Source organism: Leptopilina boulardi, unplaced genomic scaffold, assembly GCF_019393585.1.
Source record: "Leptopilina boulardi isolate dan_hultmark-lab unplaced genomic scaffold, ZJU_Lbou_2.1 LbouV2_154, whole genome shotgun sequence".
NCBI classification, from domain to species: Eukaryota; Metazoa; Arthropoda; class Insecta; order Hymenoptera; family Figitidae; genus Leptopilina; species Leptopilina boulardi.
In genome coordinates, this window is record NW_026137701.1 from 311,358 (window position 1) to 338,317 (window position 26,960).

Genomic DNA, 26,960 nt, shown 5'->3' on the forward strand with positions numbered 1-26,960 from the left:
GATAAACTTGGAAAATTAAGATTTTCAAAAATTTTATCATTAAGTTATTAAATAATAGTCACTTTCTAATCTGCATAAAACTTATTTAATTTTTTTTTTGTAAAAAGTTTATTTACTGAGAATTATTAAAGTATTTGCTTTTCCGGTATGCAAATGAAATTTTCAACGTTTAATCAAGGAACGTGTTTCGTTAAAAATAAATCTATTACATGGTGTAATTAATTTTTAATTGAAATACAAAAACAAAATAAAAGCTCATCGTTTTTAAACTAGTTATTGAATTTTAATTTTTTACTTCGACCTAATTTTTCAAGTTTGCTTTTGCAACTTTTTTTTTATTTTCGAAAAGAAAAACAATTTTCATTTAATAATTTTGATTGTTGTAAAAAAAAAGAATTTTTCATTTAATACAATATTGTAGGAATATTTTTTTAAAGTTTAATTAATTTTTATCATTCGAATTATAATTTTTTGAATAAAATTTATTTTAAACTAATTTATTTTTTTCTTTTACAGACATGAATCTGTTTATTTTCCATGGCCTCATCCTGTTCGGATTCAGCATGACGATAATGCCGGAAACATTTGCATTAAAAGATACGTGGTCTCAATCAATGCTCTCAAATTCAGAAATTCCACCAAAGAAATGTCGATACTTCAAAGATAAAACTATGCTCACATGCAATTGCCAAAATCTAAGTTTTGATAAAATTCCTCAAAATCTTCAGACGAGTATTGAGGTATACCTTCAAATTATTGCTTTATTATTTATTTCTATAATTGTTAAATTATTTTGATTTTAATTCATTATTAAATTTTCTCTAATTAGAATTTTTCAATAAATTTCTTTTTCTACTTTCTAAAAATCAAAAATTACATAAAAAGAAAAAATTCTTTCAATTAATTTAAATTTAATTCACCAATAATTAATTAGATTATTAATTTCCCTGACTTATTCAATTTATTATTATTATTATTATTATTATTAATTTATAATAAATATAATTAAATTATGTATATATTTAAATTAATAAAAAAATTTTGTTTTTTTTCAGATTTTGGATTTCTCATACAATAGATTGGTTGACATCAGTAAAGACACATTTTCACGATTTACGAATCTAAAATTTTTAGATTTGAAGGACAATTTTCTACAAGGCGTTGAGGATGGAGCATTCGATCCTTTACAGGAGTTGATGGTATTAGATTTATCGAGAACCATTTCAATAACACTTCCAAAGGGATTATTAAGCTTACCACGCCTCGAGAAACTCTACATCGAAGACAATAAATTGACTGAATCTGTTTTCGAATCCCAAATTGTCACATCACCATTAAAAATTATTCATGCTGTTAAAAATTCATTCAAAAAATTTCCCAATCTCGGACCATTACCAAATTTATTTTATCTAAATATATCGGAAAATCAAATTTCAAAAATCAATGTCGATAATATTGCTCCACTTTGCAAATTGCAAATACTCGATCTCACAAATAATCCAATTTCCTTTGATGAGGCTACCTGTGATTGCCAACATTTCAATATTTGGATTAAGCAACATAATATCACTGTTCTTCCTCATTTTAAATGTTCAAATAAATTTGACTTAAATTGTTCGGAAAATTTCAATAATAGAACAATGTCACTTTATCAAGAATGCGAGGAAATTATTAAGGAGAAAATTAAAAGCGAAAAGGCAAAATCAACTTGGACTTTAGTTATCAGTTGTGTTGCTGGCTCATTAATTTGTATTTTCTTCATTCTCTATTGTATTCATAGGAGAAACAAAAAACGTCATCGAAAACTTAAGAAAGCACAACAGTTAGCTTCAAATAACGCTAATACGGAACTTTTAAACAGTAACTTACAAGAACAGACGTGAATAAATTTCTGGTGAAAAGTTTTTGGAAAATGCATATTATATATATATATATGAAGGTATATATATATATATATATAAAGTGACGAGAGGTATAAATGATGAATAAGGTGGATAAAGTTCTCTCCTTTTATCCAATTTAGTTTAAAATCTAGTCACTGGCGTCGTCTGTTTTCATTCAGTTTCAATCTAACTTCTAAGCAGGGAAACGAACTCATCTGTAAAGTGTATTCAGTAAATGTTACCATTAAGCAATGTCGTGAAAACTGCGCTACAGCTGTAAATAACTTTCTGTGATTTTATTTCAGATGTAAATTCCTCCAGTTTACCTCGCTTATTTATTGGATACTTTAATAAGCCGTTCTTTTTTTTTTTATTGTCAACATCTTGTCATCAACTGTCTTTTCTTTCTCTTAATTCAGGAACATTTTTTTTTTTTTTTTGAAGATATATCGTTAAACGTTTTGATATGACTTGTTGAACTGAATGAATATGAATTCAAAAATTCCTTTAACATTGGATCGAAATTTATTCTGTCAAATTGAACCATAGAAATTTTTCTATATAATTTATTAAAATTGAATAAAAATATATTTGTCTTAAAACTAAATAACTATTTATTAATTTTAAATCAAAAATTTTTGTAAACAAATATAATTTTATTAGACAGAATTAAAATTTTTATTTTCTTTTAATAAAATTTATTTAGCTCTGAGGCAAATATAAATTTTTTTTCCTGTTAGTAACATTGAATCAATAATTTTGAATGAATTATTCTTTCATTTACTTTTTATTTATAGGAATTTTCTGTAATTACATTTTTTGAGTTATCGAATTTTTTTTTCTTTTCTTTTTGATAACAAAATTATCATTTAATCGAATTTTTTGTTTCGTTAATAAAAGCGTAATTTTTTATTCGACATTACTTATTGTTGGAATTAAAAATCTTGATTTTTAAAGAATTAAATCAATATAAAAAGAACCTTAATAATTAATTAAATTCTGAAATATAAATTTTTGTTCAATTATGGAAAATTTATTTTAATTTAATATTTTATAATACAATATGTAATACGTAAAAAGTTGATTTAAAAAAAAAAATTGTCTTGCTAGAAATTCAGATAACTTGAAAATTTTAATTACATTAAAATTTCAGTGAACAAAAATAAAATTAATAAATTCAAAAGTTGAATAAAAAAAAAAAAAATCGAATATTAAAACGTCTATCCACATCATTACAGCAAAAAATTTAAAATATGAAGCTTATGATAAACATTTAAATTCGAAAATGTAAATTTTTGTTGAATAAAAAAAAAAGGTAAAAATAAATAAAATTTTCTCCGATTTTGGGAAAATATTCACGCGTTTCATTTAATTTTTATTATCTGATGGTATCATAAAATGGTAATTCGTTTTGGTTTACTTTCGTATGCAGTTTGGCGAAACAGCTACATATATACATACTTATTTTCTATTTGCGATTTAACTTTTCTAATGCGTTGCAATTTTTGTACTTACTATTTTTGATTCTAAGCGAAAAACCACACGTACTGTATGTACTCTATATGTTTCAATATAAACTTTCTCGATCAAACTTTGTAGATTGGTATTTTCTTTTTTTTTATATATATATATTGCGATACGATTATGTATAGAGGCTAAAATGTTGAGGCTTTGTTTTAGTCAGAGGTCTTATATTTTTTTATGCCAAATATGCCATGTTTTTTTTAGTAGTATAGAAATTTATATATGACTTAATAGAATTAATATTGTCGAGTAGCCAATTATTATTATTATTTATATAATAGATATATGATAATTATTTTTTAGACAATTAAGAATTTCCATTTATCCTCATGAATTTATTATTTTACGAAAGATCTCGATATCATGTAATTTCGAACTACACAAAAGTATCAGATCTTTAAAATATAATATAATATACTTTTTTGTTTCATACCCACGTGTATGGAATACTCGACTGATAATTAAAAAAAAAACAAAAAAACAAATACTTTGTAGCAACTTACAAATCTTTTTTAATCGTTGTAATGCGAATATTTATATCACGATAATATTATACACATTGGAATTTGTGCAGAAAAACAAAAAAAAAAAAATTTATAAAAAAGAACTTGTTGTGGAGCTAAAAAAAATCTTTGGAATTCTTTAGAATGTTTATATTTTTCTTACTGCAAACATTGTCTACGATTTATAATGTTGCATTCCTAGCAGTTCAAAGTTAATTATTATTAACAAATCATTAGAGAACACATTTAGAAAAAAAAGAAAAAGAAAATATATATGTGAGATAAGATTTTCCACGCACATTTATTGAATGTATGTATAAATTGTGCGTGAATATGTGTGGTGCGTGTGCACCTGTGAAAAAAATCAATATTTCGAAAGAGATTTATCCGCAAGATTCTATCGACTTATTGATTATCGTAAATAAAGAACAAATACAGATTTATTATATATACATTATTTACAAAAATGTAATCGACGTTTGTCAAAAAAAAAAAGGAAAAAAAAAAAAAAAAAAAAAAAAAAAAAACACGTGTTCAAGCCTCCTCCATATTTTATAACGTTCGTGTCTATGCACTCATTGTCATTTGTAAATATTATGGTGTCAAAATCGACGTTTTAAAATATACCTACTGTTACGATAAAATAAATATTTATAATGAATACAAATTTGCGATTTTATTTATCTCTTTGCTTATAGAACTTTTAATTTAATTTTTATCATATTTTTTCAATTAATTAATTTTTCTAAATTATTATACCATGTGATTCATTCTAAATGATTTATATAATTACTTTTTTTTATTAGTTATTTGTTATTATACAGGATCAGGCCTCGGATTATACGACTTTTTCGACTATTTCCGACTTATTTTCAAAAATACGACTTTTTTTGACTTATTTTAATAAAATGCGACTATTTCGACTTTTTTTACATTTTTTAAAAAAATTTTTAAATAAAATATATTTTTTTTTTAGTAGGTATAAAATGCAGATCTTCTTCAATTCTTCTTTATTTCAATTATTTAACAAATTTTGAACTAAAATTCTTCACTAAATTAATTATTGCAAATTATTTTTCAATTAAAATTTTTATAAAAAATTTAACAATTATTTATAATTTAAAAAAAATATGAAATAAAATTACCAAAAATTTTTAATTCAAAATCATAAATCAATTCAAAATCAAATAAAAATTAATTATTTTCGAAAATTTCAATTCAAAATCAGCTAAAATTAAATTAATACCCAAACTTTCAATTCAAAATCAATTAAAATTCAATAATTATCCAAAATTTCAATTCAAAATTAATTATTATCAAAAATCAACTAAAATTAAATTATTATCCAAAATTTCAATTAAAATTCAATTATTATCAAAAATTTCAATTCAAAATTAATTATTATCAAAATTTTCAATCAAAAATCAACTAAAATAATAGAATTATTATTCAAAATTTCAGTTATAATTCAATTATTTTCAAAAATTTGAATTTAAAAGCTTCTAAAAATTTAATTATTTCTAAAATTTTTTGAAATTTAACAATTTCAATTATAATTCTAAGGAAATTCAATTATTCTTAACTATTTTTATAATATTCTTTGAAAATTCAACTATCTGAAACCATTTTTCAATTAAAAATGGTTTTCAAATTATTGTATTTTTGTCTGCAATTTCTAATAAATTTTTTAGTGAAATCATCAAAAATTTTTAATTAAAAATCACTTGATGTTCAATTAATTTCAAAAATCTCAATTGTAAATCTTTGAAAATTCAATTACATTTAAAAAATGTTATCTAAAATTATTTGATAAATTATTTTTAGTTCTGTAAAATTTAATTATTTTCTGAAAATTAACAAAATCTTTTGAAATTCAATTATTTCTAAAAATTTCAACTTTAACCCTTCCAAAAGTATTATTATTTAAAAAAAAAAATTATTTAAAAATCTGTAAAATGTTTTTGTTAAAATAAAAAAAATCGACTTTTTCGACTTTTTTTGGAATATAAATCGACTAAAACGACTTTTTTTGTGCCTTTGAGTCGATTCGAGGCCTGCAGGATGATTAAAATGTACCAGATTCTCCCAAAAAAAAATTTTTCCAAACCAAAAAAAAGTTAAATTAGAAAAAAAAAGTTTTTAATGGGTGTCCGGTACATTTTGATCTGTAATTATTATATAATTTGTAACTTTTATTATTGTGGTATCATATTATTTTATTTATTTATTCTTTATTTAATTTCTTAATTTCAAAAATGTAAACCTGTATCGATATTTTGTATGTTGAAATAATTTTTTAATAGAAAGAAATAAAAAATTATTTTTTTTATAAATAAATAAATAAATTTCGAATAATTAGTTTTTATTTAAATAAATAATAAAATTAATTTACAAATATTTTTATATTATTAATCAATAATTATTAATAAATAATAGGAAGGAAAAATGATAAAATTAAAATAATGTAGTACGTTTACTTACCTAATTGATAGTAATTTAATTTTACGATTCAATTCAATTTTAACTTAGAATTCAAATTCCCGCGCTTTTAAAAATCGATTATAATCGAAGTTTTAAATGTGACATTTCTACAGCTAACTTCAGATCAAGGCACTGTGCTGTCATTTGAAGTTTTGTTTTTGTTATTTTTTTTTTCGTTAAAAAAAAAATGAAGCCCACAGACAAAGAAATTCTACAATTTTCACGGATCTTGAAAATGTGTTCTGCATTTTGATTAGTCTAATGTCTAAATATTTAATTTAGAATACTATATAAATTATATTTAGTACAAATTTTTCATTCATAACCTTTAAAATCGTGATATGTATAAAAAGTGTATATAAATTGTAAATTAATGCAGTATTTATTTTTCGCAATCAATTTGTAATACCAGATGTTATCGCGATTCTTGGATTTCTTGTGTGTTTTTTATTGGTAGTATCATTGTTGCGACGTTTTTGATAAAATACGCATATTACAAGTGAATGGTCATTATCGAAGAAGGTTCAAAATAAAAAATTTTGAATTTTATATTCCAATATATATTTTATTATTATTATTTTTTTTTTTGTTTTTAAACACAAAGACTGAATATTCGCATTTATTGAAAGGATGTCACGTGCTGATTTAAAAAATTGGCCAATTTTTAGTCTTTTGGACTCTAAATTCATTGGAAAAATTCATATGGCCGTTGTTTATGGTTTGTATTATTTATTTATTTCTTATAGTTTGTGTAATTGATTCTTTAATTTGTGGGTAAATATATATTTTTAATAGGAAGCTTAGGAAATGAAGCACTTATTGTTACAAAGGATGGTTCAGTCTATGGTTTGGGAACAAATGTTTCGGGCTGCTTAGGTACAGGTGATGTTCACAATACTCTTTTCCCAAAAAAAATCGAAGCACTTTGTGATAAAGGAATAAAATATTTTGCATATGGTAGTGGACCTCATGTTCTTGCCCTCAGTAATAAAGGTGAAGTAAGTATGAAAATTTATTCAAATAATTTCTACCTTAAAATTAAAATTTCATATATTTTTTTTTTTTAATGTTAATCCTTTGTATAATATTGTAATTATTGTATATCAAAGTTAATTTCTATTATTTTTTTTTATACAAAAACATTTAATAAAAAAAAGTAGAATTTATTTATATTCATTTTATTTAATAATAATTTAACGCTTAATTTGCAGGTTTATTCGTGGGGTCACAATGGATATAATGAATTGGCAAATGGATCATCGAATCAAGGATTAACTCCGACAATTATTTCAACAATTTTATGCGAAAAGAATATAGTCAGTATTGCATGTGGCAGTCATCATTCACTTGCACTCACAAATGAAGGCGAGGTGAATATTTTCTTTTTTTATTATGATAACATAACAAAATGAAGAAAATAGAATATATATTTGTTTTTTGTTTTTTACACAGGTTTTCGCTTGGGGACAAAATAATTGTGGTCAAGTCGGTAGTGGAATAAATTCCAATCAAGGTGCTCCACGAAAAGTTAATTCGATTTTATCTGAAAAAAAAGTCGTGTCCATAACTTGTGGACAAACGTCAAGTATTGCATTAACTGACGTCGGTGAGGTTTACGGTTGGGGATATAATGGAGTTGGACAGCTTGGTATTGGAAATTATATTAATCAATCGAGTCCTTGTCGAGTTGCAGCTCTCGTTGGAGTATTTGTAGGTAATAGACATTTTTGAAAATGTGAAAAACTTTAACTTCACTTGGGGCGAACCCAGGATCTTTCAATTTCCAGTTGAATGCTCTATCACTTTAAAAAAAATTAAAATAAGCGTTTTTTTTTCTTTTGTTTAGAAAAAGTTGTTTGCGGTTACGCTCATACATTAGCTCTCAGTGACGAAGGTACACTTTATTCTTGGGGAGGAAATTCTTATGGTCAACTTGGTCTTGGAAATAAAGCCAATTCTTGTTCTCCAGTAAAAGTGAGTTTGCTATTAATTTTATATTATAAATTTTAGTAATTTAAAACAAAAAAGAAACAATAGATGAGAGAAAAAGAAAAAATTCATTTATTTATTGAAACCATAAACTATACAAAAAAATATAGCTTAACAGAAGCTTTAATTTTTTTTTATTAAAGATAACGTTACCAGAAATGGGGAGAGTTTCCGATATTGCTGCATTGCATTATAATCATATTAGTGTTGCTGTCGGTCAAGGTGGACGAATTTTTATGTGGGGTCAGTGTCGAGGACAAAGTGTTACTTCTCCGGTTGCCACATTTTTGCCACATATTCACGACGCCCTCGCTTGCTACGCAACACCGAGTGTCATGCATGAGCCACTTGTTTTAAATGCCGATGAGGATAGTGGAATTCTCGAATGCTTGAAACAGGCATTCGATGATCCGGTAAAAAATTAATTTCTTTTTTCCTTTTCTTTTTCTTGTCTTCTTTCTTTAACTTTGTTTTGTTTCATTACTTTTTATCTTTAATATTTTTTATTTATACTTTTTATCATAAAATTTTCTTCAATTTTATTTTCTATCTTTATATTTTCTCAATTATTATAATATTTATCTTTTTGTTTTCGACAATTTATCATTTCTTTTTGTCCTATCTTTCGTTTTATTTTTTATTATACATATTTCTTTCATTATCATAAAATTTCTTTCATTTTACAGTCTTTTTATATTTTTATTTTCTTAATTGTTGTCTGCTTATTTTTTTTATTTGTTTTTTCCCCGATATATTACAATTTTTTAAAAATCCTGAAGAATTTTATTTATTAGCTATTATTATTATTATTATTATTTTTTTTTAAAGACGACCAAGTGATAAAATCATCATTCTTAATTTTAATTATTTTCTAATTGAAAAAAACATTTAAAAAATTAAAATTTTAGGCAACATGCGACCTGACGATTCAGGTACAAGGAAAGCCAATTCACGTTCATAAATCTGTGCTTAAAATCCGCTGTCAATATTTTAGATCCATGTTCCAGGAGCATTGGGCTGAAAATAATCAAGAGTTTGTACAATTTTTAATGCAAATCAAAAATTGTAATTCTATTAGATTTTTCTATTTGTTTTTAAATCTAAAGAATTGTCGACTTCTCTTTTTTTACAAATGTTATTATTTTTTTTTTGTAAGCATTAAGTATAACATTAAGAATATAATAGATTATAGTTTAATATTCTTGTATAATATTCATTTTAGTACATTGGAACATGATCAGTTTTCTTATGAAGTCTATAGATCGTTTATAAAATATTTATATACGGATGAAGTCGATTTACCTGCCGAAAACGCACTAGGTATATTGTTTTCTAATTTGGAAATCTTCAGTTTCTGTTCGTTTTAATTTTTATTGACAGATTATTTAAATTTTCAGAACTTTTAGAATTGGCGAATGCATATTTTGAAACGCAACTAAAACGACGTTGCGTTCAAATAATTAAGCAGGGAATTACTGTAATGAATGTTGCATTTCTTTATAAAACAGCAATTGAATATAATGCTAAGGTAAGAAATTTAATCACCTTTTTGTCACTTATTTTCGGTAAATAATTCATCTTTTCATCTATTTTCAAGAAAAAAGATACTGTGATCCCTGCTTTAGTGAAAACAGTGAAATATAGTAGAAAAACACATTTTTCTAATTTCAAAATATCAGATTTCTATTAAAATTCATTAAATTTAATAAAACTTTTTTAATATTAGGAAAATGTCAGGGAAATTGAAAAATTTACATATTCTTGTGACAACCCTGAAATTATAATATCTATTAAAATGATTGAAAATTTAATAGGTATAAGTAGTGTAAATTTTTTTTTTTATTATTATTACATTGAAATGAAAATTGTATTTATGATTTTAATGTTTTATTTTTATTTATATCTTAATTTAAATTAATATTGTAGAATTTAATTATTGTAAGATGTAAATTGGAAGTTCGTCCGAAACTAAAAGGTGTGGACTATGAATAAATAATAGATAAAAGAAAAATTCAATTAAAATTTTTAATAAATATTGGTTAAACTTTTCACTTTTATAATTTTTTGTTTGTTGCAGGAATTAGAAGATTTTTGCTTCAAATTCGCTTTGAATCATATGACGACAGTTGTTCAAACGCCACAATTTTCAAAATTAGATGAAACTACGGTTAAAACGTTTATTATTAAGGCTGCTCAAGCCGGAGCGTTCAAAACTTAAATTGATTTGTGATAAAAGTCGACTAGTCAGTAAATTTAAGTCGCCCATGAAAAAAGAGAGTTATTTTTAGATTTTTTCAAAATTTTTATTTTTACAAGTTTTTTTTCCGATCAAAACTCTTGTTACTTAGTCATTGTTGATATTATTTTTAATTGAAAGTAATGGTTTATGACCCGGTGATTCAAAATAATTTCGTCTTTCATTGATGGCTTTAGGGTCAATATAGCAAAAAAGTTATAAATTTTTTTTGAAATTAATCTCTAAATTTTTCAACTTTTATTGTTACTTAAGTGTTTGAAATTTCAGTAAATTGATCCTTAAATCGAAATGATTATTTTTAATATTAGAAACAAATTTTCGTCTGATTTATGGATTTACATAATATATTTCTTAGTGAGATTTAAAGTCTGAGATATTGAAAATTTTGTCAAAACAATTAATTAATTATTTGATATTTTTTATATTATCCAAGATAGAGATTTGCATATTGTAGAAATTTATTTTTATTAAGTAATTAGTTAAGTTCGATCTTATTATTCCCCATTTTGTTAGAGTGTCCTTGTAGGACATGTCGAAAAATAATATCTAACTTTAATATTATTAAATAAAGTTTATAAAACTTTCGTACATATTGTGTTTGTAATTTCAATTAGAATAAGTTAATTTTATAAGTTTAGATGTTTTTTAAATTAATTTTAAATTACTATCAGTAAATTTAAGTAGCTCAGGTAATTATTAAGGAATTTTAAATATTTAAAAATTATTTATATTCTTATTTAAATTTTTTTAATTTTAATAATTTTGGGTCTGAATTGAAATCATAAATTTTTGATACATTTCTTTTATTACAATTTTTTCATCACATCAAACAGTCAAGTTTGTCTTTCTGTGTAATATATTTCTACCACTAGTGAATAATAATTTTTCATCGTTTCAGTTGTAAGATTTAGAAAGAGTCTCGGATTCGTTGTTCTAATGACAACTCCAGTAGGTCTTCAATTTTTTAAATATAGACTAAAGACAAAAAAAGGGCTTGTCAGAGATAAATGATAATAGAGAAGTTGAATTTGGACATTTGTCAGCTAGAGGAACTCGACGGAATTATTCTCCGATGGAATTGACCAAACATTAACTTTGGGTATGATTTTTTTACCGTTTATCGATGTTGACATTCAAAAAAAAAATTGTAGTTATTTCTAATATAAAAATATAAAATTATGTACATGTATTTTGTAAACTAATTAAATTGAAGTATTCTTTACGTTAATTTTAAAAGAAAAAATTTATAAATCTTCAAAATTAAAAAAAGTTGACAAAAACAAAAATTAATTAATAAATAATTAAATCGATTATTTATATAGTATTTGGTATATTATATAGATTTTCATTTGTTTATGTTTCTTTAAAAAAATTTTATTTTATAAAATGTCCAAAAAAAAGTGGAAAATTTACAATTTTTTTACTACACAAAATAATATGCTTCGTTATTTCGAAAATTAACTCACATTGCTTTGATTTCGAAATGAAACAAAAAAATGAGATATGAAATTTTCAAAGAAATGAATTTTTCCACGTGATGTGAGATACTATTAAAAGAAAAAATAGGGACGGACTGATGGAGATCTAGATTTTCTTTGACGTCTCGTTTGTCCACAGTCTGCGGGGAAATCAGATTTCGATATCTTTGAAATACATGGAATGATTCAAGGCAAGGAACAAACGTATATATATAAAGCACAAAGATTGAGGAAAACGAATTTGAAAAAAATATACAATTTAAAATAAATTCTCCACACTAGAATCGTATAAATTTCTCGAAATTGAAACATGTCCAGTGAATAGAAAAAAAACTTAATCAACTGAATTAAAGTTTCGATCCCTCCCCTTTCCATTCAAGATAAAATCGCTGGAGAAAAAAATTATATTTCGGGAATATATAATTAATTACAATTATTTATTATAATATAATTAATTAAATGAAGTTGAATTAATTTTATAAAATTTAATGAAATTTGAAATAACAATTTTTCATTACAAATTAAATTAAATTAACATTTTATTCAATTAAAATGATCGAGAAAGACAAAAAAATTTTTTTTTTTATTTTTCCAGCAGAAAATTCTTTAATTCTTCAAAATTATTTCAATTTCCCATTCTTAATATTATTTTTTTTTAAAGTATTTAATAAAAATTAAGAAAATGAATTTGATTTTTTAATTCTATAAGATTACATCTAAGGAAAATCTGGAATTTTCATGGAATTTCATTTTAATTTATGGAATCGATGGAAATGTCGTGGAATTTTTGTTTAAATCATGTCCATTTATTTTTATTCAATTAATTTTGTTTATTTTTTTAATTAATAAAATTTTTACTTAGTAGAATTTGTATTTCATAAAATTTTTTTTAACCAATTTTGCTGTTGACTTAAAAACAAACACTGAAAATTTTAATTTTAACTTATCAATAAATAAAAGTTAATTTTTAAATTTTATATCCAATTCTTTGTTTTTGAAAAAATTTTGCAGAAATTCCGATGTTTTATCCAAGGATTAAGATAAAAGAAAGTGAAATGAGAAAAGAAAAGAGACGTAAAGTTCATTAAAAGACGAATCTGAAGATGACAGGCGAAAACGTGCACTTTACGAGGGCAATAATTGAAAAAAGGATAGAGGTGAAATTATTGCAAAAAAAGGAAGAAAAAAAAAATTAAAAGAGACATTGTCGTCATCCCTGACGTCGAGATGTATTACTGTCTTTTTTAGCGAAGAAAAAGAAATTGAAGAAACACCAATGGAGAGAGAAGAGATATATAGAGAGATCGAAAACTGGAAATGTCAGTGAAAAGTGGAAGGGGGATAATATCCACTCTGTCACTTGAATAGCTTCAGGATATGAAATAAAAATCAATATAGGTAGAAAGAATCGCTTGCCTAGAAATGTACCAGTCAATGCCATATTTCGTTTCTTTCTACTATCTATACATTTCGGTTTAACGAATGAGATACTTTTTCTTTTAAACAAAAATAAAAAAAAAATAAGCGAAAAAATTTCAATTCATAACTCAACGACGCTCAAAAAAACACACGGGAAGTTTCAATTTTAGGATCTAGGAATTATTAAAGCAATATTTTTTTAAAAATATTAACTTTTTAAAATTTTACTTTTCGCTTTTGTTCAATCGTATTAGAATCATAATTAAAAATAGCGTAAGATTAGTGAAATTTGCTATAAAATTAATAATTTTCTTTTCTTAAAAAAACAAAAATTAACTGTCACAAGAAAATATATTTTGTGAATTTTTTTCATTTAAATACATTTTTGGAGTTAATTATATTTATAAAAGCATTAAAGAAATCTCTAAAAAAAAGGCTCTTTTTATATTTTCGGTTATGAGGAGCGGAAAAATAAAAATTGTTTTATCGTTTCCCTTATTAAATGATAAACCCCTGTCTTGATATTTTTTTTTTCATGTTTAATTTACGAATTCTCTAACAGCGTGACAAAATTTGTACAAACACATAATATCATAATATTATAATTTTCTATTTTCTATACACTCTACATATTTATACGTATATTCATATATTATTTATATATGCTATATATACATACATAAATGCATTTTTAAAAATGTTTAATGAATTCTGATAACGATTTTTTTTTTAATGATGACAATATTTTAATATAATTAATGAACAAACATCATCTTACCTCGTATTTCAATAGCGGCTTTTTTTTCTCATGACAATAATATAGTAGTAATTATTAAATAATAATTATTTAATAAGAAATTATCATAATTTCAATAATTAAAAATGTAATATTATATTTCTAAAATTAATTTCATTCGAAACATTGTTTAATTATAATTGTAAAAATTTTCGAAATATTCAAATTATATAAATATATAATACATTAAAGAAAATTGTTTATTAATAATAAATTTAACTTAAAAAATTTTACAATTTAGGGAGAGAAAGTGTCAAAATGCGAAATTTTTGTTAATTTAAGGAGATCAAATTTTTTCAGCTTTTATAAAATAATTTTTTTTTTTTTTCTAAATTTATTGTCGTTTTATATTAAATTTTTTCTTAAAATCCAAATTTCTACATACTTTCTAAGATAAAAATGTACTATTTTTGTCGCATAAAACAAATAAAACTTTTGTCACTTATTTCCCAAAATAGTAAAGAAAAAAAAAAGTAAAATTTAGAAATTAATTTCTTTCAATGCAATAATAATGAAAATAGAAATAATATTTTACAAAAATATAATGGTAATAATTGCAAATAATAAGAGATTATTAATAGTAGAAAATAACGAAAAAAAAAAATAATAATAATAATAATAATACCGATAGCACTATAATTATTAATAATAATCATTATATTTAATTTAATCATAATATAAATCATAATATTACAGTATATCGTTTAACGCTTAGGTATCAATTTGCACCATGTTAAAGATATGTCTGAGAAAGTTAGCTTACATAACAATCATATATATTTATTTATATATATATATATGTATATATTTATATATAATATGTATATTTTTCATAATAATGGCGTACAAACCTTCGTGGCGTCGTACGCCTTTTATAAACTTTAGAGATTTACAATGATGCATTAGATCGTTATATAATCAATTCGTCCGCTATTTTCAGCGTCATTATTTAAGTCATACAGAAAATTATTTAACGTCGTCGATTTACATCGTTGCGATGATTCAGTTAGGTTTTTATTTTATGTATTTGCTTTCTTAGTCGTCTAACATAGTTTTTATTATATATCAATATATATATAGTTTCATCGATCGCCAGTATTTTTATCCCCGAAATCAAACAAATTCATTTTTCTTTTCGTTATATACTTTACACTGGATGACAATTAGATTAAAATAAAAGAATTTTAAGATAAAATATATTTTTTTAAAAAAATAAAAGATTATTTTGCATAATAAATTTTAATTATATATTAAATAGATAAATTTAAATTGTAATTAATTTAAATTTATTGGAAATACATGGAAGATTTTCTTAATTTTAATATTTATGATTTGTTTCTTTAAATTAAATAAAAAAATTTTATTTTCTTAAATCGTAGAAAATAAAATTTTATTTATTCGAAATTACAATGTGAAATAAATGTTTTGTCATTAATTTTCAGGGGTGTGGGTGGGGCAATCGACGAGAGTGATTTGAGAGCAAACAGAAAAATGTGTAGCCATTCTTCTTTTTTATTCAAGAGTTTGAATAAAAAATTGTCTGGCCACTATTATGGAAAGCAAAAAACGAGAGGAAGACAATCTGTTGCACAGGAATTACGGGCGAAGAATTTTTATTTTATTTATTTTTTTCGTAGAGTCCTGTACGATTATTTATTATTATTAATTATTATTATTTTTTTTAAGGAAAAGAATAGCGTACTTTCTTTTCCATTCTTTAGTTTAAGTTATATTATTAATTATAATTATAGGTAAGCTGTAGCTGCGAGGTCAGGAGAAAGAAAAAAATGGACGATGGGCAGATTTGCGCACTAACGATAGATTTCTTTTTTTTATATATAATAATATTTATATGATAGTTGTGTTTATTTAAGGCAGCAAGAACAATTATTATGACGAGGTTTACTTATTCGTTCGTTAGTCGATAAAACGCATTTTTTTTTATTATTATTTTACTTACAACACTAACCGACAATACACGCAAATTTTCTTGTTCATTTTTTTTCTTTTCTATTACATTCGCTTTTTCAATTTTTTTTTTTTTTTTTTTTTTTTTTTTGTCGCTTGAGAGTAATGTTTTTTGGCTTTCTCGTGTTTAACTTTGACTTTCTTTTTTAATCCTAGGTGACTTGTATAAGTAGTTTTGTATTTTGTTCTATCTCGTTTCATTATTATTATTATTATTATTATTATTAATTTTATCATTTTATTAATATTATTATTATTTAATATTTATTATTATTATACATGATATAATTTTAGCGTATAATTTTCTACTCCAAACGAGCGGCCTGATCTTTGCTCCCAAAGTCAATCTTAGTTTTTAAAACACATGAATTATTATTTCTCTCTGTCGAAATTCACTCGTCACATCCATGCTTTTTTATGTGTCGCGGTTCTCTTTCATATTTATGCACTACTGAAAATCGAAACAAGTAGTGAATTTAGGCCTAGAGAGCTTTAAATGTCGCCTATAGTTGCTTTCTTAATTAAATTTACATCTATAAGCTTGTGAAGAATTTTTTCTTCTTTAAACCTGACACTTTATCGTGGAAGTGGATTTTGAATCAAAATTCATTTATTTTCATTATAATTTGGATAATAAATTGAAATTTTTTTTTTTAGCATAATTTAGATTGGACTAAGAGAAGTGAAAATAAAAAAAAAAAAAAAAGAAAGAAAGAAAGTAGGTCTGATTGTTATTATCGTTTATAATAATCAATGTGTCGACCTTTGAAATAAAAAGATATTTACCCTTTGAATTAACAAAAGGGTCAAACTCACATGACTGTCGTGACCATAAGTTGTAAAAAAAAAAAAGAAAAAAAAACAAGTAATTTTTTACTCAAGCGAGATATATCGAAATTTCGCGGGACAGAAGATACGCTAACGATTGGTCAGCAGAGATTAGAGCTTGACTGTGCTATCAAAAGTAGACAAAAAAGTCCGACAATCTCTTTTAACAATCATTTTTTTTTTTTGTATTTCTTATTACTTTCATTTTTTAAAAATAATTTTTAATATTTTTTAAAATGATAACAAAAATCAGAAAATTATTAGGAAAATTTCTTTTTTAAAAAAAACTTACTCATTAAATATTCAAAAAAAAAAAAAATTTTTAATCACTTTATGAAAAAATTTTAATCATAAAAATTAGTAAAAAATATAAAGAATTTTAGAATAATAAAAAAAAGCTGTAAAAAAAAAATTTAATCTAAAATAATTTCTGAATTTTAGTAAAAAATTTTCTTAATTTATAAATATCAGTCTTTCACATGTGAAAAGTGAGTTGTAATTTAAGAGAATTTTTCCCAAAATTTAATAAATTTTTTTATACTGCTTTTTCTTTGAACAAAAGAAAAAGAAAGAAAAATTTCGCCTGATACAAATAAAAATTAATTTGAAAAAAAAAAAAAATGGAAATTAAAGAATAATTTTCTTTTTTGTTAATAATAGGAAGTAAACTTTAAAGGGAGAAACTTTCGATATAAAAATTGAACGTATAGATTTGATTAAAAACGTTGTCAGGACTAAAGAATCACGCGATTAAAAAATAAATCAATAAAAAGCAGCTACTTAATGTTTGATACTATCATTATTTTTTTTTTTTTTTTTTTTTTTTTTTGAAACATTATTTTCATAGGTGTGTGTTGTGACTCCTTGTATAGACAAAATGTACTTACATTTATTCCTTTTTTTTTTTAATTCTACCTGTACCTAGTTAATAATCGATTTTTATATATAAATAGTATAAAGCTTACTAGTAGGCTCTTGTTATATTTTAACGTAATTAATTATATATCTGTTCTTTCTTTTCTGTCTTTTTCTTTGTATTTTTTTTTTTGTAATCTATTTCATAATATAACTTGGTACAGAACGCGATATTTCATTCTTCGAATATATATATATATACAGTAAGAATTGATTAACTACTAATCAGTCCTAAGCGTGAGTGCTCATTAAATGTCAGATAAGAATGTCCTTTTCTCACTTATGAGCTGATCAGCAGTTAATTATTCTCACTGTATACATATAAATGTTATTAAATGCTTCCACGAATATATATATATAATGAAGAGGAAAAGTCAACCCCTTCGATTTCAAGACTTGCGGCGACTTTGTCGTCGGAGTCTGCGCGACCTTCTGCGTAATTCGATTTCGATAAACGGGCAACGGCTTCCCTCTTGATTATAACCCAAGTCTATCGAACGTAATCGCTCGTCCCGGTTAATCAGGATTTTTCAAATCCCTCTAATCTTCTTTTTTCGTGTTTCCTTTTTTTTTTTTTTTTTAGTTTTAATTCTAATTCCAAGGAACGAAAAAATTTCTACTTTCGAAAAAGAAACCAGTCTTTTGAAATGTCCAGGTTTCACCCAAGAAAAAGTGGGTTATTCAAACATGAGTCTCGGTAAAAAGGCGGTTTGATTCCGTAGAATTTTCGAATGAGAGTAAGAGAGAGAGAGAGAGAGAAAGAGAGAAAGAAAGAAAAATTTTGTCCAATTTTTATAGAATTATAAAAATCGACATCACCCTAGGTTTTTATAAAATTTATACTTATATATATGTAAAATTGTCATTTTGGATGAGAAAAATCTTGGTGCGAGAAAACAAAAAAAATAAAAATTAAATAAACATTAAAACTTGTTTTTTTTGGAAAAAGTTGTCTAAAACGCCTCGATAGAATTTAGATTAATTTTTTGTTGTTGAAAAATGTTCTCGAAATCGAATGCCTTGTCTTAAATAGTTATATATACGCCTCTCTTGATTACTTACAGTATTACAATAATTAATATTAATTAGCAGTTATTTTAAACGTTTACTTTTTTTTTCTCTCCGTCATTATATGGTCGTGCGAGAAAGTCTATTTTAAGTCAACTGCCTTTCGAGAGCTTTCGCCAAGATCAGGTGTCATCGATCGATCTTGTATATATTTCTCTATAGTGCTCGATTAATTCAGTAGCGTCTGAATCTCATCCTATATCGTCAATGCGTCGGTTTTTATATCTTCTACCTAGAATTTTAAAGAAGCTCACCCTCTTTCGGAACGGCACCCCGCAGACGACGTGACTTTTAACTATTTTTTTTTTTTTTTTTGTTTTGCTTTTTTTATATTAAAAAATTCACAGCTTTTTTCGGAACTTTCAAACTTTGATTTCTTTTTTTCTACATAAATATTGTTAACCGATAAAAACTATTTTAGGTATTATTCGATTATTTTTAAAAACTTTTTTAAAAAATTTATTTACTGAATTTTCGAAAATTGATTTATAATTTTATAGAATGTTTTTAAAAAACTCCTCAAATATTTTAATTAAACTGAAAAATTAATGTATAGTTACAATTGAATATGATTAATATTTTATTATGTACAGTAAATTAAACTTTTTTAAATTTAATAACAATTTTAAGTAAAATGGATTAATAAATACTGGAATTAATTTCGATTAATAAATAAATATAAATAAATATAAATAAATATAAAATAATAATAAAATACATTTCAATATAAAATGAAATGAAATTATCTTTAATTTAATTAAACGCAATTTTTGTAATTTAATTACATAAATTGTTATTTTGCTAAATCATTTTTTAATTTAATTATTTGAACGATTTACTATTTATTATTCAGTAATAAAAAAAAAATTGATTTCATTATGCCATTAATAAAACCATGTTTTCGAAATGTCTAATATTAACATTGAAGAAATTTTCATTATCAAATATATTTGTGTCACTTCAAATTTAATTAATTCCTCGTTTCATATTTATATACAAAAATCCAATTTCATTTTGCATAAAGTAAATTTTCGTGAAAAACTTCATAGAGAGAAGACGCGCTCTTGCTATTGGATTTAAGTCCTTAGGATGCATTTGATTCAGTAAAAAGTGTTGGATTTAGAGAGAGGGAGAGAAGAAAAAAACGAAATAAAACTCGAGGAAGTACACACAAATTGAGTCTGGTAAAATTCAATTTCACTTGAGCCAATTTAGTGGTTTCTCGCGCCATATCTGCTGAATCCAGTCTCTCCACAACTTTTTTTTTCTGTTCTCAGAGTTCTTTACTTTCATTCTCATTTTGCAAATTTCGTATCGATTTCTATTTCTTTTTCCTTCAATTTGTAGAGTCTCTCAATAATCAACACTTTAAATGGATTTCTATTTTTTTCCAATATTTTTTATTTGAATTTCTACGACATAAAAAATTAGACATTTTTTCTTTCAACTTTGATTTTAAAATTTTGTGATACGTTTTATTTTCTCATTTATTTATTCCTTTTTTTTTGCAGATAATTTGTTTTTGAGCGGGAAATTAAGAAATCGTCGTCGGGCGGTAAAGTTTCAAAGCCGTCCTTATCTTATTTTATCTTTTTTTTTTTTTTTGGGAAGAATTGTAGCGAATTGATATGTCTGCTGCAGTTCGATGGGACGATCAATATTGGTTCCGGGCCGAGTTGAGGGGCTTTCTTTCTTTTTTTGCCTAGCTACCGAATGAGACAGCGATGATTGGACTTGTGAGCTAGACGAAACCTCTTGTATTTAGAATCGATGTGACTGGTATCATTGTAACGATGAGAACGAGTGCGACATTCAAGATTGAAAGAAGAGAGTAAAAGCTTGTCTCGCGCCTCAACTGAGAACTCGAACCGCTGCATGTCTCCTTTGAATCCAGTTTCGCTGAAACATAGAGAACAGAATTTTATATAGATATTATATATATATACTAGAGGGGCTTCGCCCCCTGCACGCTTCGCGCGCCAACCCCCCTATTTTAATCATTTTTTTTTAAATTTTCCATTGATCTTATTTTTCCAAATGAACCACCTATTTCAAAGAATTATTATAACAAATTCATTGAAGTCTGAATAAATATTATTAAAATAAAAATTATTAAATTTTAATTAATAAATTAATTAAATTAATAATAAATAAATAATTAAATAAATTAAAATCGACATTAAGAAATTATTTTTAAAAATAATTTCAATGAAATTGCCTAAAAACCAATAAATTATTAAAAAGTCTTAAAACGAACATAACCTTTAAATTCAAGTCATTTTTGGCGGAAACTCCACCTTCACTTGCGGCTATATTTAAAGTCTTGAAATTTACATAACCTTAAAATTTATGACATTTTTGGCGGGAAATACAAGAAATATAGAGAGAGATGAGGGAAGGGGGAAGGACTTACTGCTTTATTAGGGTCTTAAAACAAACATAACCTCAAAATTTAAGTCAATTTTTGGCGGAGGAGGGGAAATGAGAGGAGGGAGGGGGGGACTTGCGGCTATATTCAGAGCCTTGAAACGAACATAACCTCAAAATTTAGGTCATTTTTGACGGAGGAGGGGAGGGGACTTGCGGCTATATTCAGAGTCTTGAAACGAACATAACCTCAAAATTTAGGCCATTTTGGCGGAGGAGGGGAAATGAGAGGAGGGAGGGGGGACTTGCGGCTAAATTCAGAGCCTTGAAACGAACATAACCTCAAAATTTAGGAGGGGGGACTCCCCCTCCTAGGTCAAGAATTCTTGAAACAGCGGCGGCGATATCTTTTTGTAATATAGGAAGATATATATATTGTAACGCGGCATTTTGTCGCGTACAAATGACATAAAATTAATAAATTTTGTAAATAAACGACACCAGGGTGAGAATCCAGCCATAATGGCTGTAAAATGTTAAATTATAAAAACTGTTTTCTTTTGATACTCACTTCATTTTGTTTAAAATAATAAAGTCATTCAATTTAAACCAACTTGCCAAAGTCGTCAGATTAATAGTCGACTTGTAAAATATAAATTTGATTCTGATTTGTCCTTTCGTTCTGTTATGAAAAATATTGCGAGGCATTGTAAGGATTCTCGCTGGATCATAAATACGTTGAGTACATCACTATTGATCATTGGAATTTAAAGTCACCAAGGGAAGAGCTTCCTGGTGTATATATTTGGATGAGAGTACCGAATATTCAAGAACACCAGCAAGACGAAATTGCTGTTTTGTTGACGATCTGTCAAATCAATACTAGCAGTCAATTTCCAATGGACTTCTCGTATAAATCAATTAACACCGAATAGTGTCGGAATCTATGTTACCAACGGTCGCATATCAATTATCGATCGTGGATAAAATTAACTATTGAATATGAATTAATCTTAATGACACCGAGAAGAGAGGGCGCTGTTCAGCGACGCTTTCGAGTTCGACTCGTCAGCCATTTTTGACTCTCATTCTCATCCTGGTGTCAGTTCAGTGAGGTGGTGTTCTCCTCTATTCTTTTATTTTGTAGAAACTAAATTTAAATATGTGAAACCATTAATAAATTTTGCGACGAGGCGACTTCATCGTCGTTCACATGGACGGTGAGTCCTCAATTTAATATTATGAGTCGTCTTCCTTTCGCGTCGATCTTATTATTTATATAAAATATAAATTAAATAAAAATATAAATCTTGTTGATTGGCCTTCTCCCACTTTATAAAACTTAAATCTTAAAACTTGAAGTGAATATTAATAAATTGTGTTATTGTTAAATTCTGTGTCATTAATGGTGTTTCTCCTTATCTCCCCTCTCCGCGGTCTATTGTTACTGTTAAATAATAATGGAATTCCTGAGCTGATTTAGTTTTTCCTAATTAGAATTATAAATATTACCTTTCGGGCTATTTAACTTTTTTTTTTTGGTTTAGTTATTTTCCATAAAATAACTTGGCGTCTTGGCATAATTAATAATAACTAAAAAATCTAGCTAACGTTAATTGTCTTAAAATTATAATAATAAAAAATGTAACTTTAAAGTGAAAATCAATAAATAACATAAATTCAACGTTACAAATGACAATAAATAAATAAATTTTTAAAATAAAGATATTTTGAAGTTACAAAAAGACTTAAAAAGACTCCAAAAATGGTGTGTTAAAAATCATTTAAGTATAAACATTAAAAAGAGTTTTGTTGTAACCTTTTCGAAAGGTAGTGTTAATTTATATTTAAACAACTACACTATTGATGGTCATATTTTGGAGAGAGTAGAGAGGGTGCGTGATTTGGGTGTTGTATTTAATAGTAATTTAGTATTTAATGATCATATTACTGAGACTGTTTGAAAAGCCTCTAAAGTCTTGGGTTTTATAATGAGATGTGCCTCTGTTTTTCATAACATGTTAACCATCAGGACTTTATACCTAACGCTTGTCAGAACAATTATAGAATATGCATGTATCATTTGGGCACCTTTCTACGTCTTCCATATAATCAGAATTGAACGTGTTCAGAACAAATTTCTTAGATTTGCTGCGAGATTGCTCAATATCCCCTTTGATGTGCATACACATGATTACAGGGAACTTAGATCGGTATTAAATATACCATTGTTAAATTCACGGTTCTACTTTGCAGATATGGCTTTTTTGTATAGACTTATGAATGGAGCTATCTTTTGTCCCTCACTTCTCTCTATGATAAATTTATCAGTGCCCAGAATGTTTTCTAGGCGATATACATTGTTTTCGGTGGCATTTCACAGAACTAATTATGGTAATAACTCATTGATTGCTAGACTTAGCAGAGAGGCAAACATGATTTCTAACGACATTAATTTCTTTGATAATAATGTCACACGATTCACATCATCATTACGTAATATCTTGCTAAACGAAAACTAAAATATCTTTTCTTAAGTGGCTACCTAGATTTAGTAAAATATAGTATTGTAATTTTTAGATTTAGGAGTACTTTTGTACGAAAGGGCATGTCCCGTTATGTTCCAAATAAATATATAAATAAATTAAAACCAAATATAACGGGTATTTTACGTAAATTAATAATAAAATTAATTAATTATTAAAAATTTCATTAAATTCAATAAAATAAATAAAATACACGTTACAATATATAATATAAATGTAAAGAAAAATGAAAAGCCAATTGAATATAATTTTTTATTCAGACGTCATTCTGAGAGTGAAGCTTTCTATTTCTCTTTGATGTATAATTCATTAATCGAATTCTTGCCAAAGTGCAAGTGACTGTAATTTAAAATATTTTTCTCTATGAAAAAATTTATATGTACAGAAATAAAATTCATGCGACGAAGGAAAATTAATTTCAAACATTTAAAATTTAATTCCGGACGCGCATTTATATCTAAAATTAACTAATTATACACGGAAAAAAACTTGTAAGACGTGAACGAACGATTTTGGGAATATATTTAATATGAAAAAAGACACAACCAACGCTGGGAATTTAGCTTCACGGCAATAGTCGAATGTTTAGCCAATTCGGCTAAAGTGAACATAAGTTGAATCTCATTCGTCAGCCATATTGAAAATATTTGGAAATTTACCGTTCTTACCAAGAAATATTTCTTAAATCACAAATATCAAGTTTTGTGATCTTTAATTTTAAAACAGTTTTAATTGGAATTTATTTTCAATTGTTTGTAATATGAAATATAAAATTGAATAGATTTAAAAATACGCATTTAATATTACTCTCTACATAATTTGTCATATTTGTCATTTTTCATTTATGTTGTTCTTTAACTAAAATCCAATATCGCCAGTCCGGTGATATTGCCAATATCGCTCGTTCATTTTCGACTAAATGTTTAGCTGTTTTGGCTAAAACATTCACCGGTTCAGTTGTAGTTTTTTTTCCGAGTAGAATTTTTATTTTTTCAAATTTTCAAATTGCATATTTTCAAAAAAATAAATTGTACTGATATAAAAAATTATTAATACGAATTATGTAAGATTATTCTTAAAATATAATGGAACATTTCACTAAAAATATTTGTAAAATTTTTTAATTTCATGAAAAATAAACCGAAAATTTATAATATGGCTTTGTAATTGTTTTATTATATGTATACATAATTATAGAGACGTTAAATGAAAATTTTATAAATAAAGAAGAACAAAAGTGAAGTATACACTAAATATGACGTATTTAAGTAAAATGAATAGAATGAAAATGGAAGAAAAGACTTCCTTTTAAAAATAATAATAGGATGCTTTTATGAGAATAATTTGTCTAAAAATAGCCTACGTATTTAATTTTATAAAGCGAAATTAAAACGAGTTTGTAACAATGGATAAAATCAATATCGTTCTATTCCAGGTTCGCGTCACGAAGAAGAGAGAGGGAAACAGAGAGAGAGAGAGAGAGAGAGAGAGAGAGAGAGAGAGAAACTGAGTGATGTGCCAAAGGCAACAGCCCGATTTATTTTGACAGGCATCTCGTGCAAACTTGAAACTACAAACTACAAACAACGTGGATGCACATTTTATGCAGATTACGAGTTTCTATATAGAATATATAGGCAGTAAAGGGAGTTATGCCTCTATATAACTATCTCAAGTGATCCGGATACTGAGAAGATGATGCTTCACATTCGAAACTCGACTTTGCCCGGATTACCTGCATCTACTCATGAATTCCTCATATAGTCAACCTTTTATGTATTCAAATAACTGGATAAAACTTAAATTCAAAACCCATAAACCCTATTTTCAATAATTGCCTATTACACATTCTAATTGAAAATTTTAACAATCTTCTTTTTATACCCAACTTAGGGAAAAACTTATTAGAGCCTTGTTTAAATTGTCCCATTGAAATTATTTTAAATTTAAATTAAAATTTTTACAATTTTTTTACTCCTAATTAACATTCTATTTAAGCTTATAATATATACAGTATAAAAAAACACTTAAGAATTGTTTTGAAAAATCTCACACGCATGGGGGATCGAACTTAGGATCCTTGGAACGCAAGTCGTGTACTCTGATCAAACATCCACTTTGACTTAGAGATTTTTTACCTAATACTTCTTCTTAAATATTGATTTAAACCTTCTGTTTGTCATAAAAAAATAATTACATTATCTTTAAATTTTTACATTTAATCAGAGTTTATAATCCTTTTAAATGATTTATTCAGAAAATCATAAAAATAAATTTTTTCATATTGTGGATGACAATAAAATAATAAGACAACAATGAAATAATTACAAATAAGTCAATAAATTTAGCAGAGAAACATTTGTAAAATATAAATTTCATAAACACTGAAAAAAGTGATTGGTTGCGATTACCATTTCGTTAGTAAGAGTATTTTTGCTAATTTATATTAGTTACTGTTACCATTTAATTAGTCAGCCTAATCATTTCGTTAGTAAGGTAACTAATTAAATAGTTATTCCAACCAACTAATTACACATAAAAAACAAATACTGAAACCGTTAATATCTTAAAATCAAAAATGCCTGGAAACTAGCGTAATTTTCATCTTAAAACTAGATTAAGTCAATTTTAGGACTTAAAATCATACACTCAAGGCTGAAATTCAGTAAAAATGGTTCTAATGTTAACGGTTTTAGTCAAAAGTGAACTAAAAGTATTATTATTTAGTGTGTAGATAAACCAACCTATAAAAATAGTAACTACAACTAATAAATTAGCAGGAGTATTGTTTACTAACTAAAAATGGTAATCCCAAACAATCTTTTCTCTCAGTGCACAAAATTATACAACTATTTAAAGTTTAAATAAATAGAATTCTGATAAAACCTCTTATAATATCAAAATTATTAAAACATTTGTATAAGATGATCCTCTTTAA

At 25.2% G+C, this 26,960-nt stretch overlaps 3 protein-coding genes and 1 long non-coding RNA gene across 9 annotated transcripts in view; 3 read left to right on the forward strand and 1 right to left on the reverse strand.

Annotated features, from left to right (window-relative positions):
* LOC127276825 (toll-like receptor 4) overlaps positions 1-4,179 on the forward strand; it is a 92,136-nt gene extending 87,957 nt beyond the window's left edge. The window contains exons 3-4 of the mRNA XM_051297488.1: positions 517-740; positions 1,056-4,179. Of these exons, the coding sequence (XP_051153445.1) occupies positions 519-740; positions 1,056-1,883 (1,050 nt within the window). The 5' untranslated portion in view covers positions 517-518 and the 3' untranslated portion in view covers positions 1,884-4,179. The remainder of the gene's footprint in view (positions 1-516; positions 741-1,055) is intronic.
* Positions 4,180-6,551: 2,372 nt separating this feature from the next.
* On the forward strand, positions 6,552-11,225 carry LOC127276827 (RCC1 and BTB domain-containing protein 1-like). 2 transcript variants are annotated; one of them, XM_051297495.1, is made up of 10 exons: positions 6,554-7,109; positions 7,187-7,389; positions 7,603-7,761; positions 7,844-8,105; positions 8,238-8,365; positions 8,524-8,793; positions 9,289-9,413; positions 9,603-9,700; positions 9,778-9,908; positions 10,458-11,225. In XM_051297495.1, the coding sequence occupies exons 1-10, from the start codon at positions 7,022-7,024 to the stop codon at positions 10,596-10,598; spliced, it is 1,605 nt and encodes a 534-aa protein (XP_051153452.1). In that variant the 5' UTR covers positions 6,554-7,021; the 3' UTR covers positions 10,599-11,225. The 2 variants fall into 2 exon arrangements, with proteins under 2 accessions (XP_051153453.1, XP_051153452.1); XM_051297496.1 differs by lacking the exon at positions 10,458-11,225 and having other exon boundaries at positions 6,552-7,109; positions 9,289-9,445.
* A 177-nt stretch (positions 11,226-11,402) lies between these two features.
* Positions 11,403-26,960, forward strand: part of LOC127276830 (uncharacterized) — an 89,729-nt gene continuing 74,171 nt past the window's right edge. The window contains exons 1-2 of the long non-coding RNA XR_007842264.1: positions 11,403-11,736; positions 13,127-17,311. This is a non-coding gene — a long non-coding RNA (uncharacterized LOC127276830). The remainder of the gene's footprint in view (positions 11,737-13,126; positions 17,312-26,960) is intronic.
* LOC127276826 (acetylcholinesterase-like) overlaps positions 20,795-26,960 on the reverse strand; it is a 105,387-nt gene continuing 99,221 nt past the window's right edge. For all 5 annotated transcript variants that reach the window (XM_051297492.1, XM_051297491.1, XM_051297490.1 and 2 more), the window contains one exon: positions 20,795-21,008. In XM_051297492.1, the coding sequence (XP_051153449.1) occupies positions 20,851-21,008 (158 nt within the window). In that variant the 3' untranslated portion in view covers positions 20,795-20,850. The remainder of the gene's footprint in view (positions 21,009-26,960) is intronic.

Excerpts from the sequence above, each read along its gene's own strand:
- LOC127276827 (XM_051297495.1), top strand. The coding sequence starts at position 7,022 with ATGTCACGTGCTGATTTAAAAAATTGGCCAATTTTTAGTCTTTTGGAC. Across the intron at positions 7,762-7,843 it reads CACTCACAAATGAAGGCGAG|GTTTTCGCTTGGGGACAAAA; the intron begins GTGAATATTTTC and ends TTTTTTACACAG. Across the intron at positions 9,701-9,777 it reads ACCTGCCGAAAACGCACTAG|AACTTTTAGAATTGGCGAAT; the intron begins GTATATTGTTTT and ends TTAAATTTTCAG.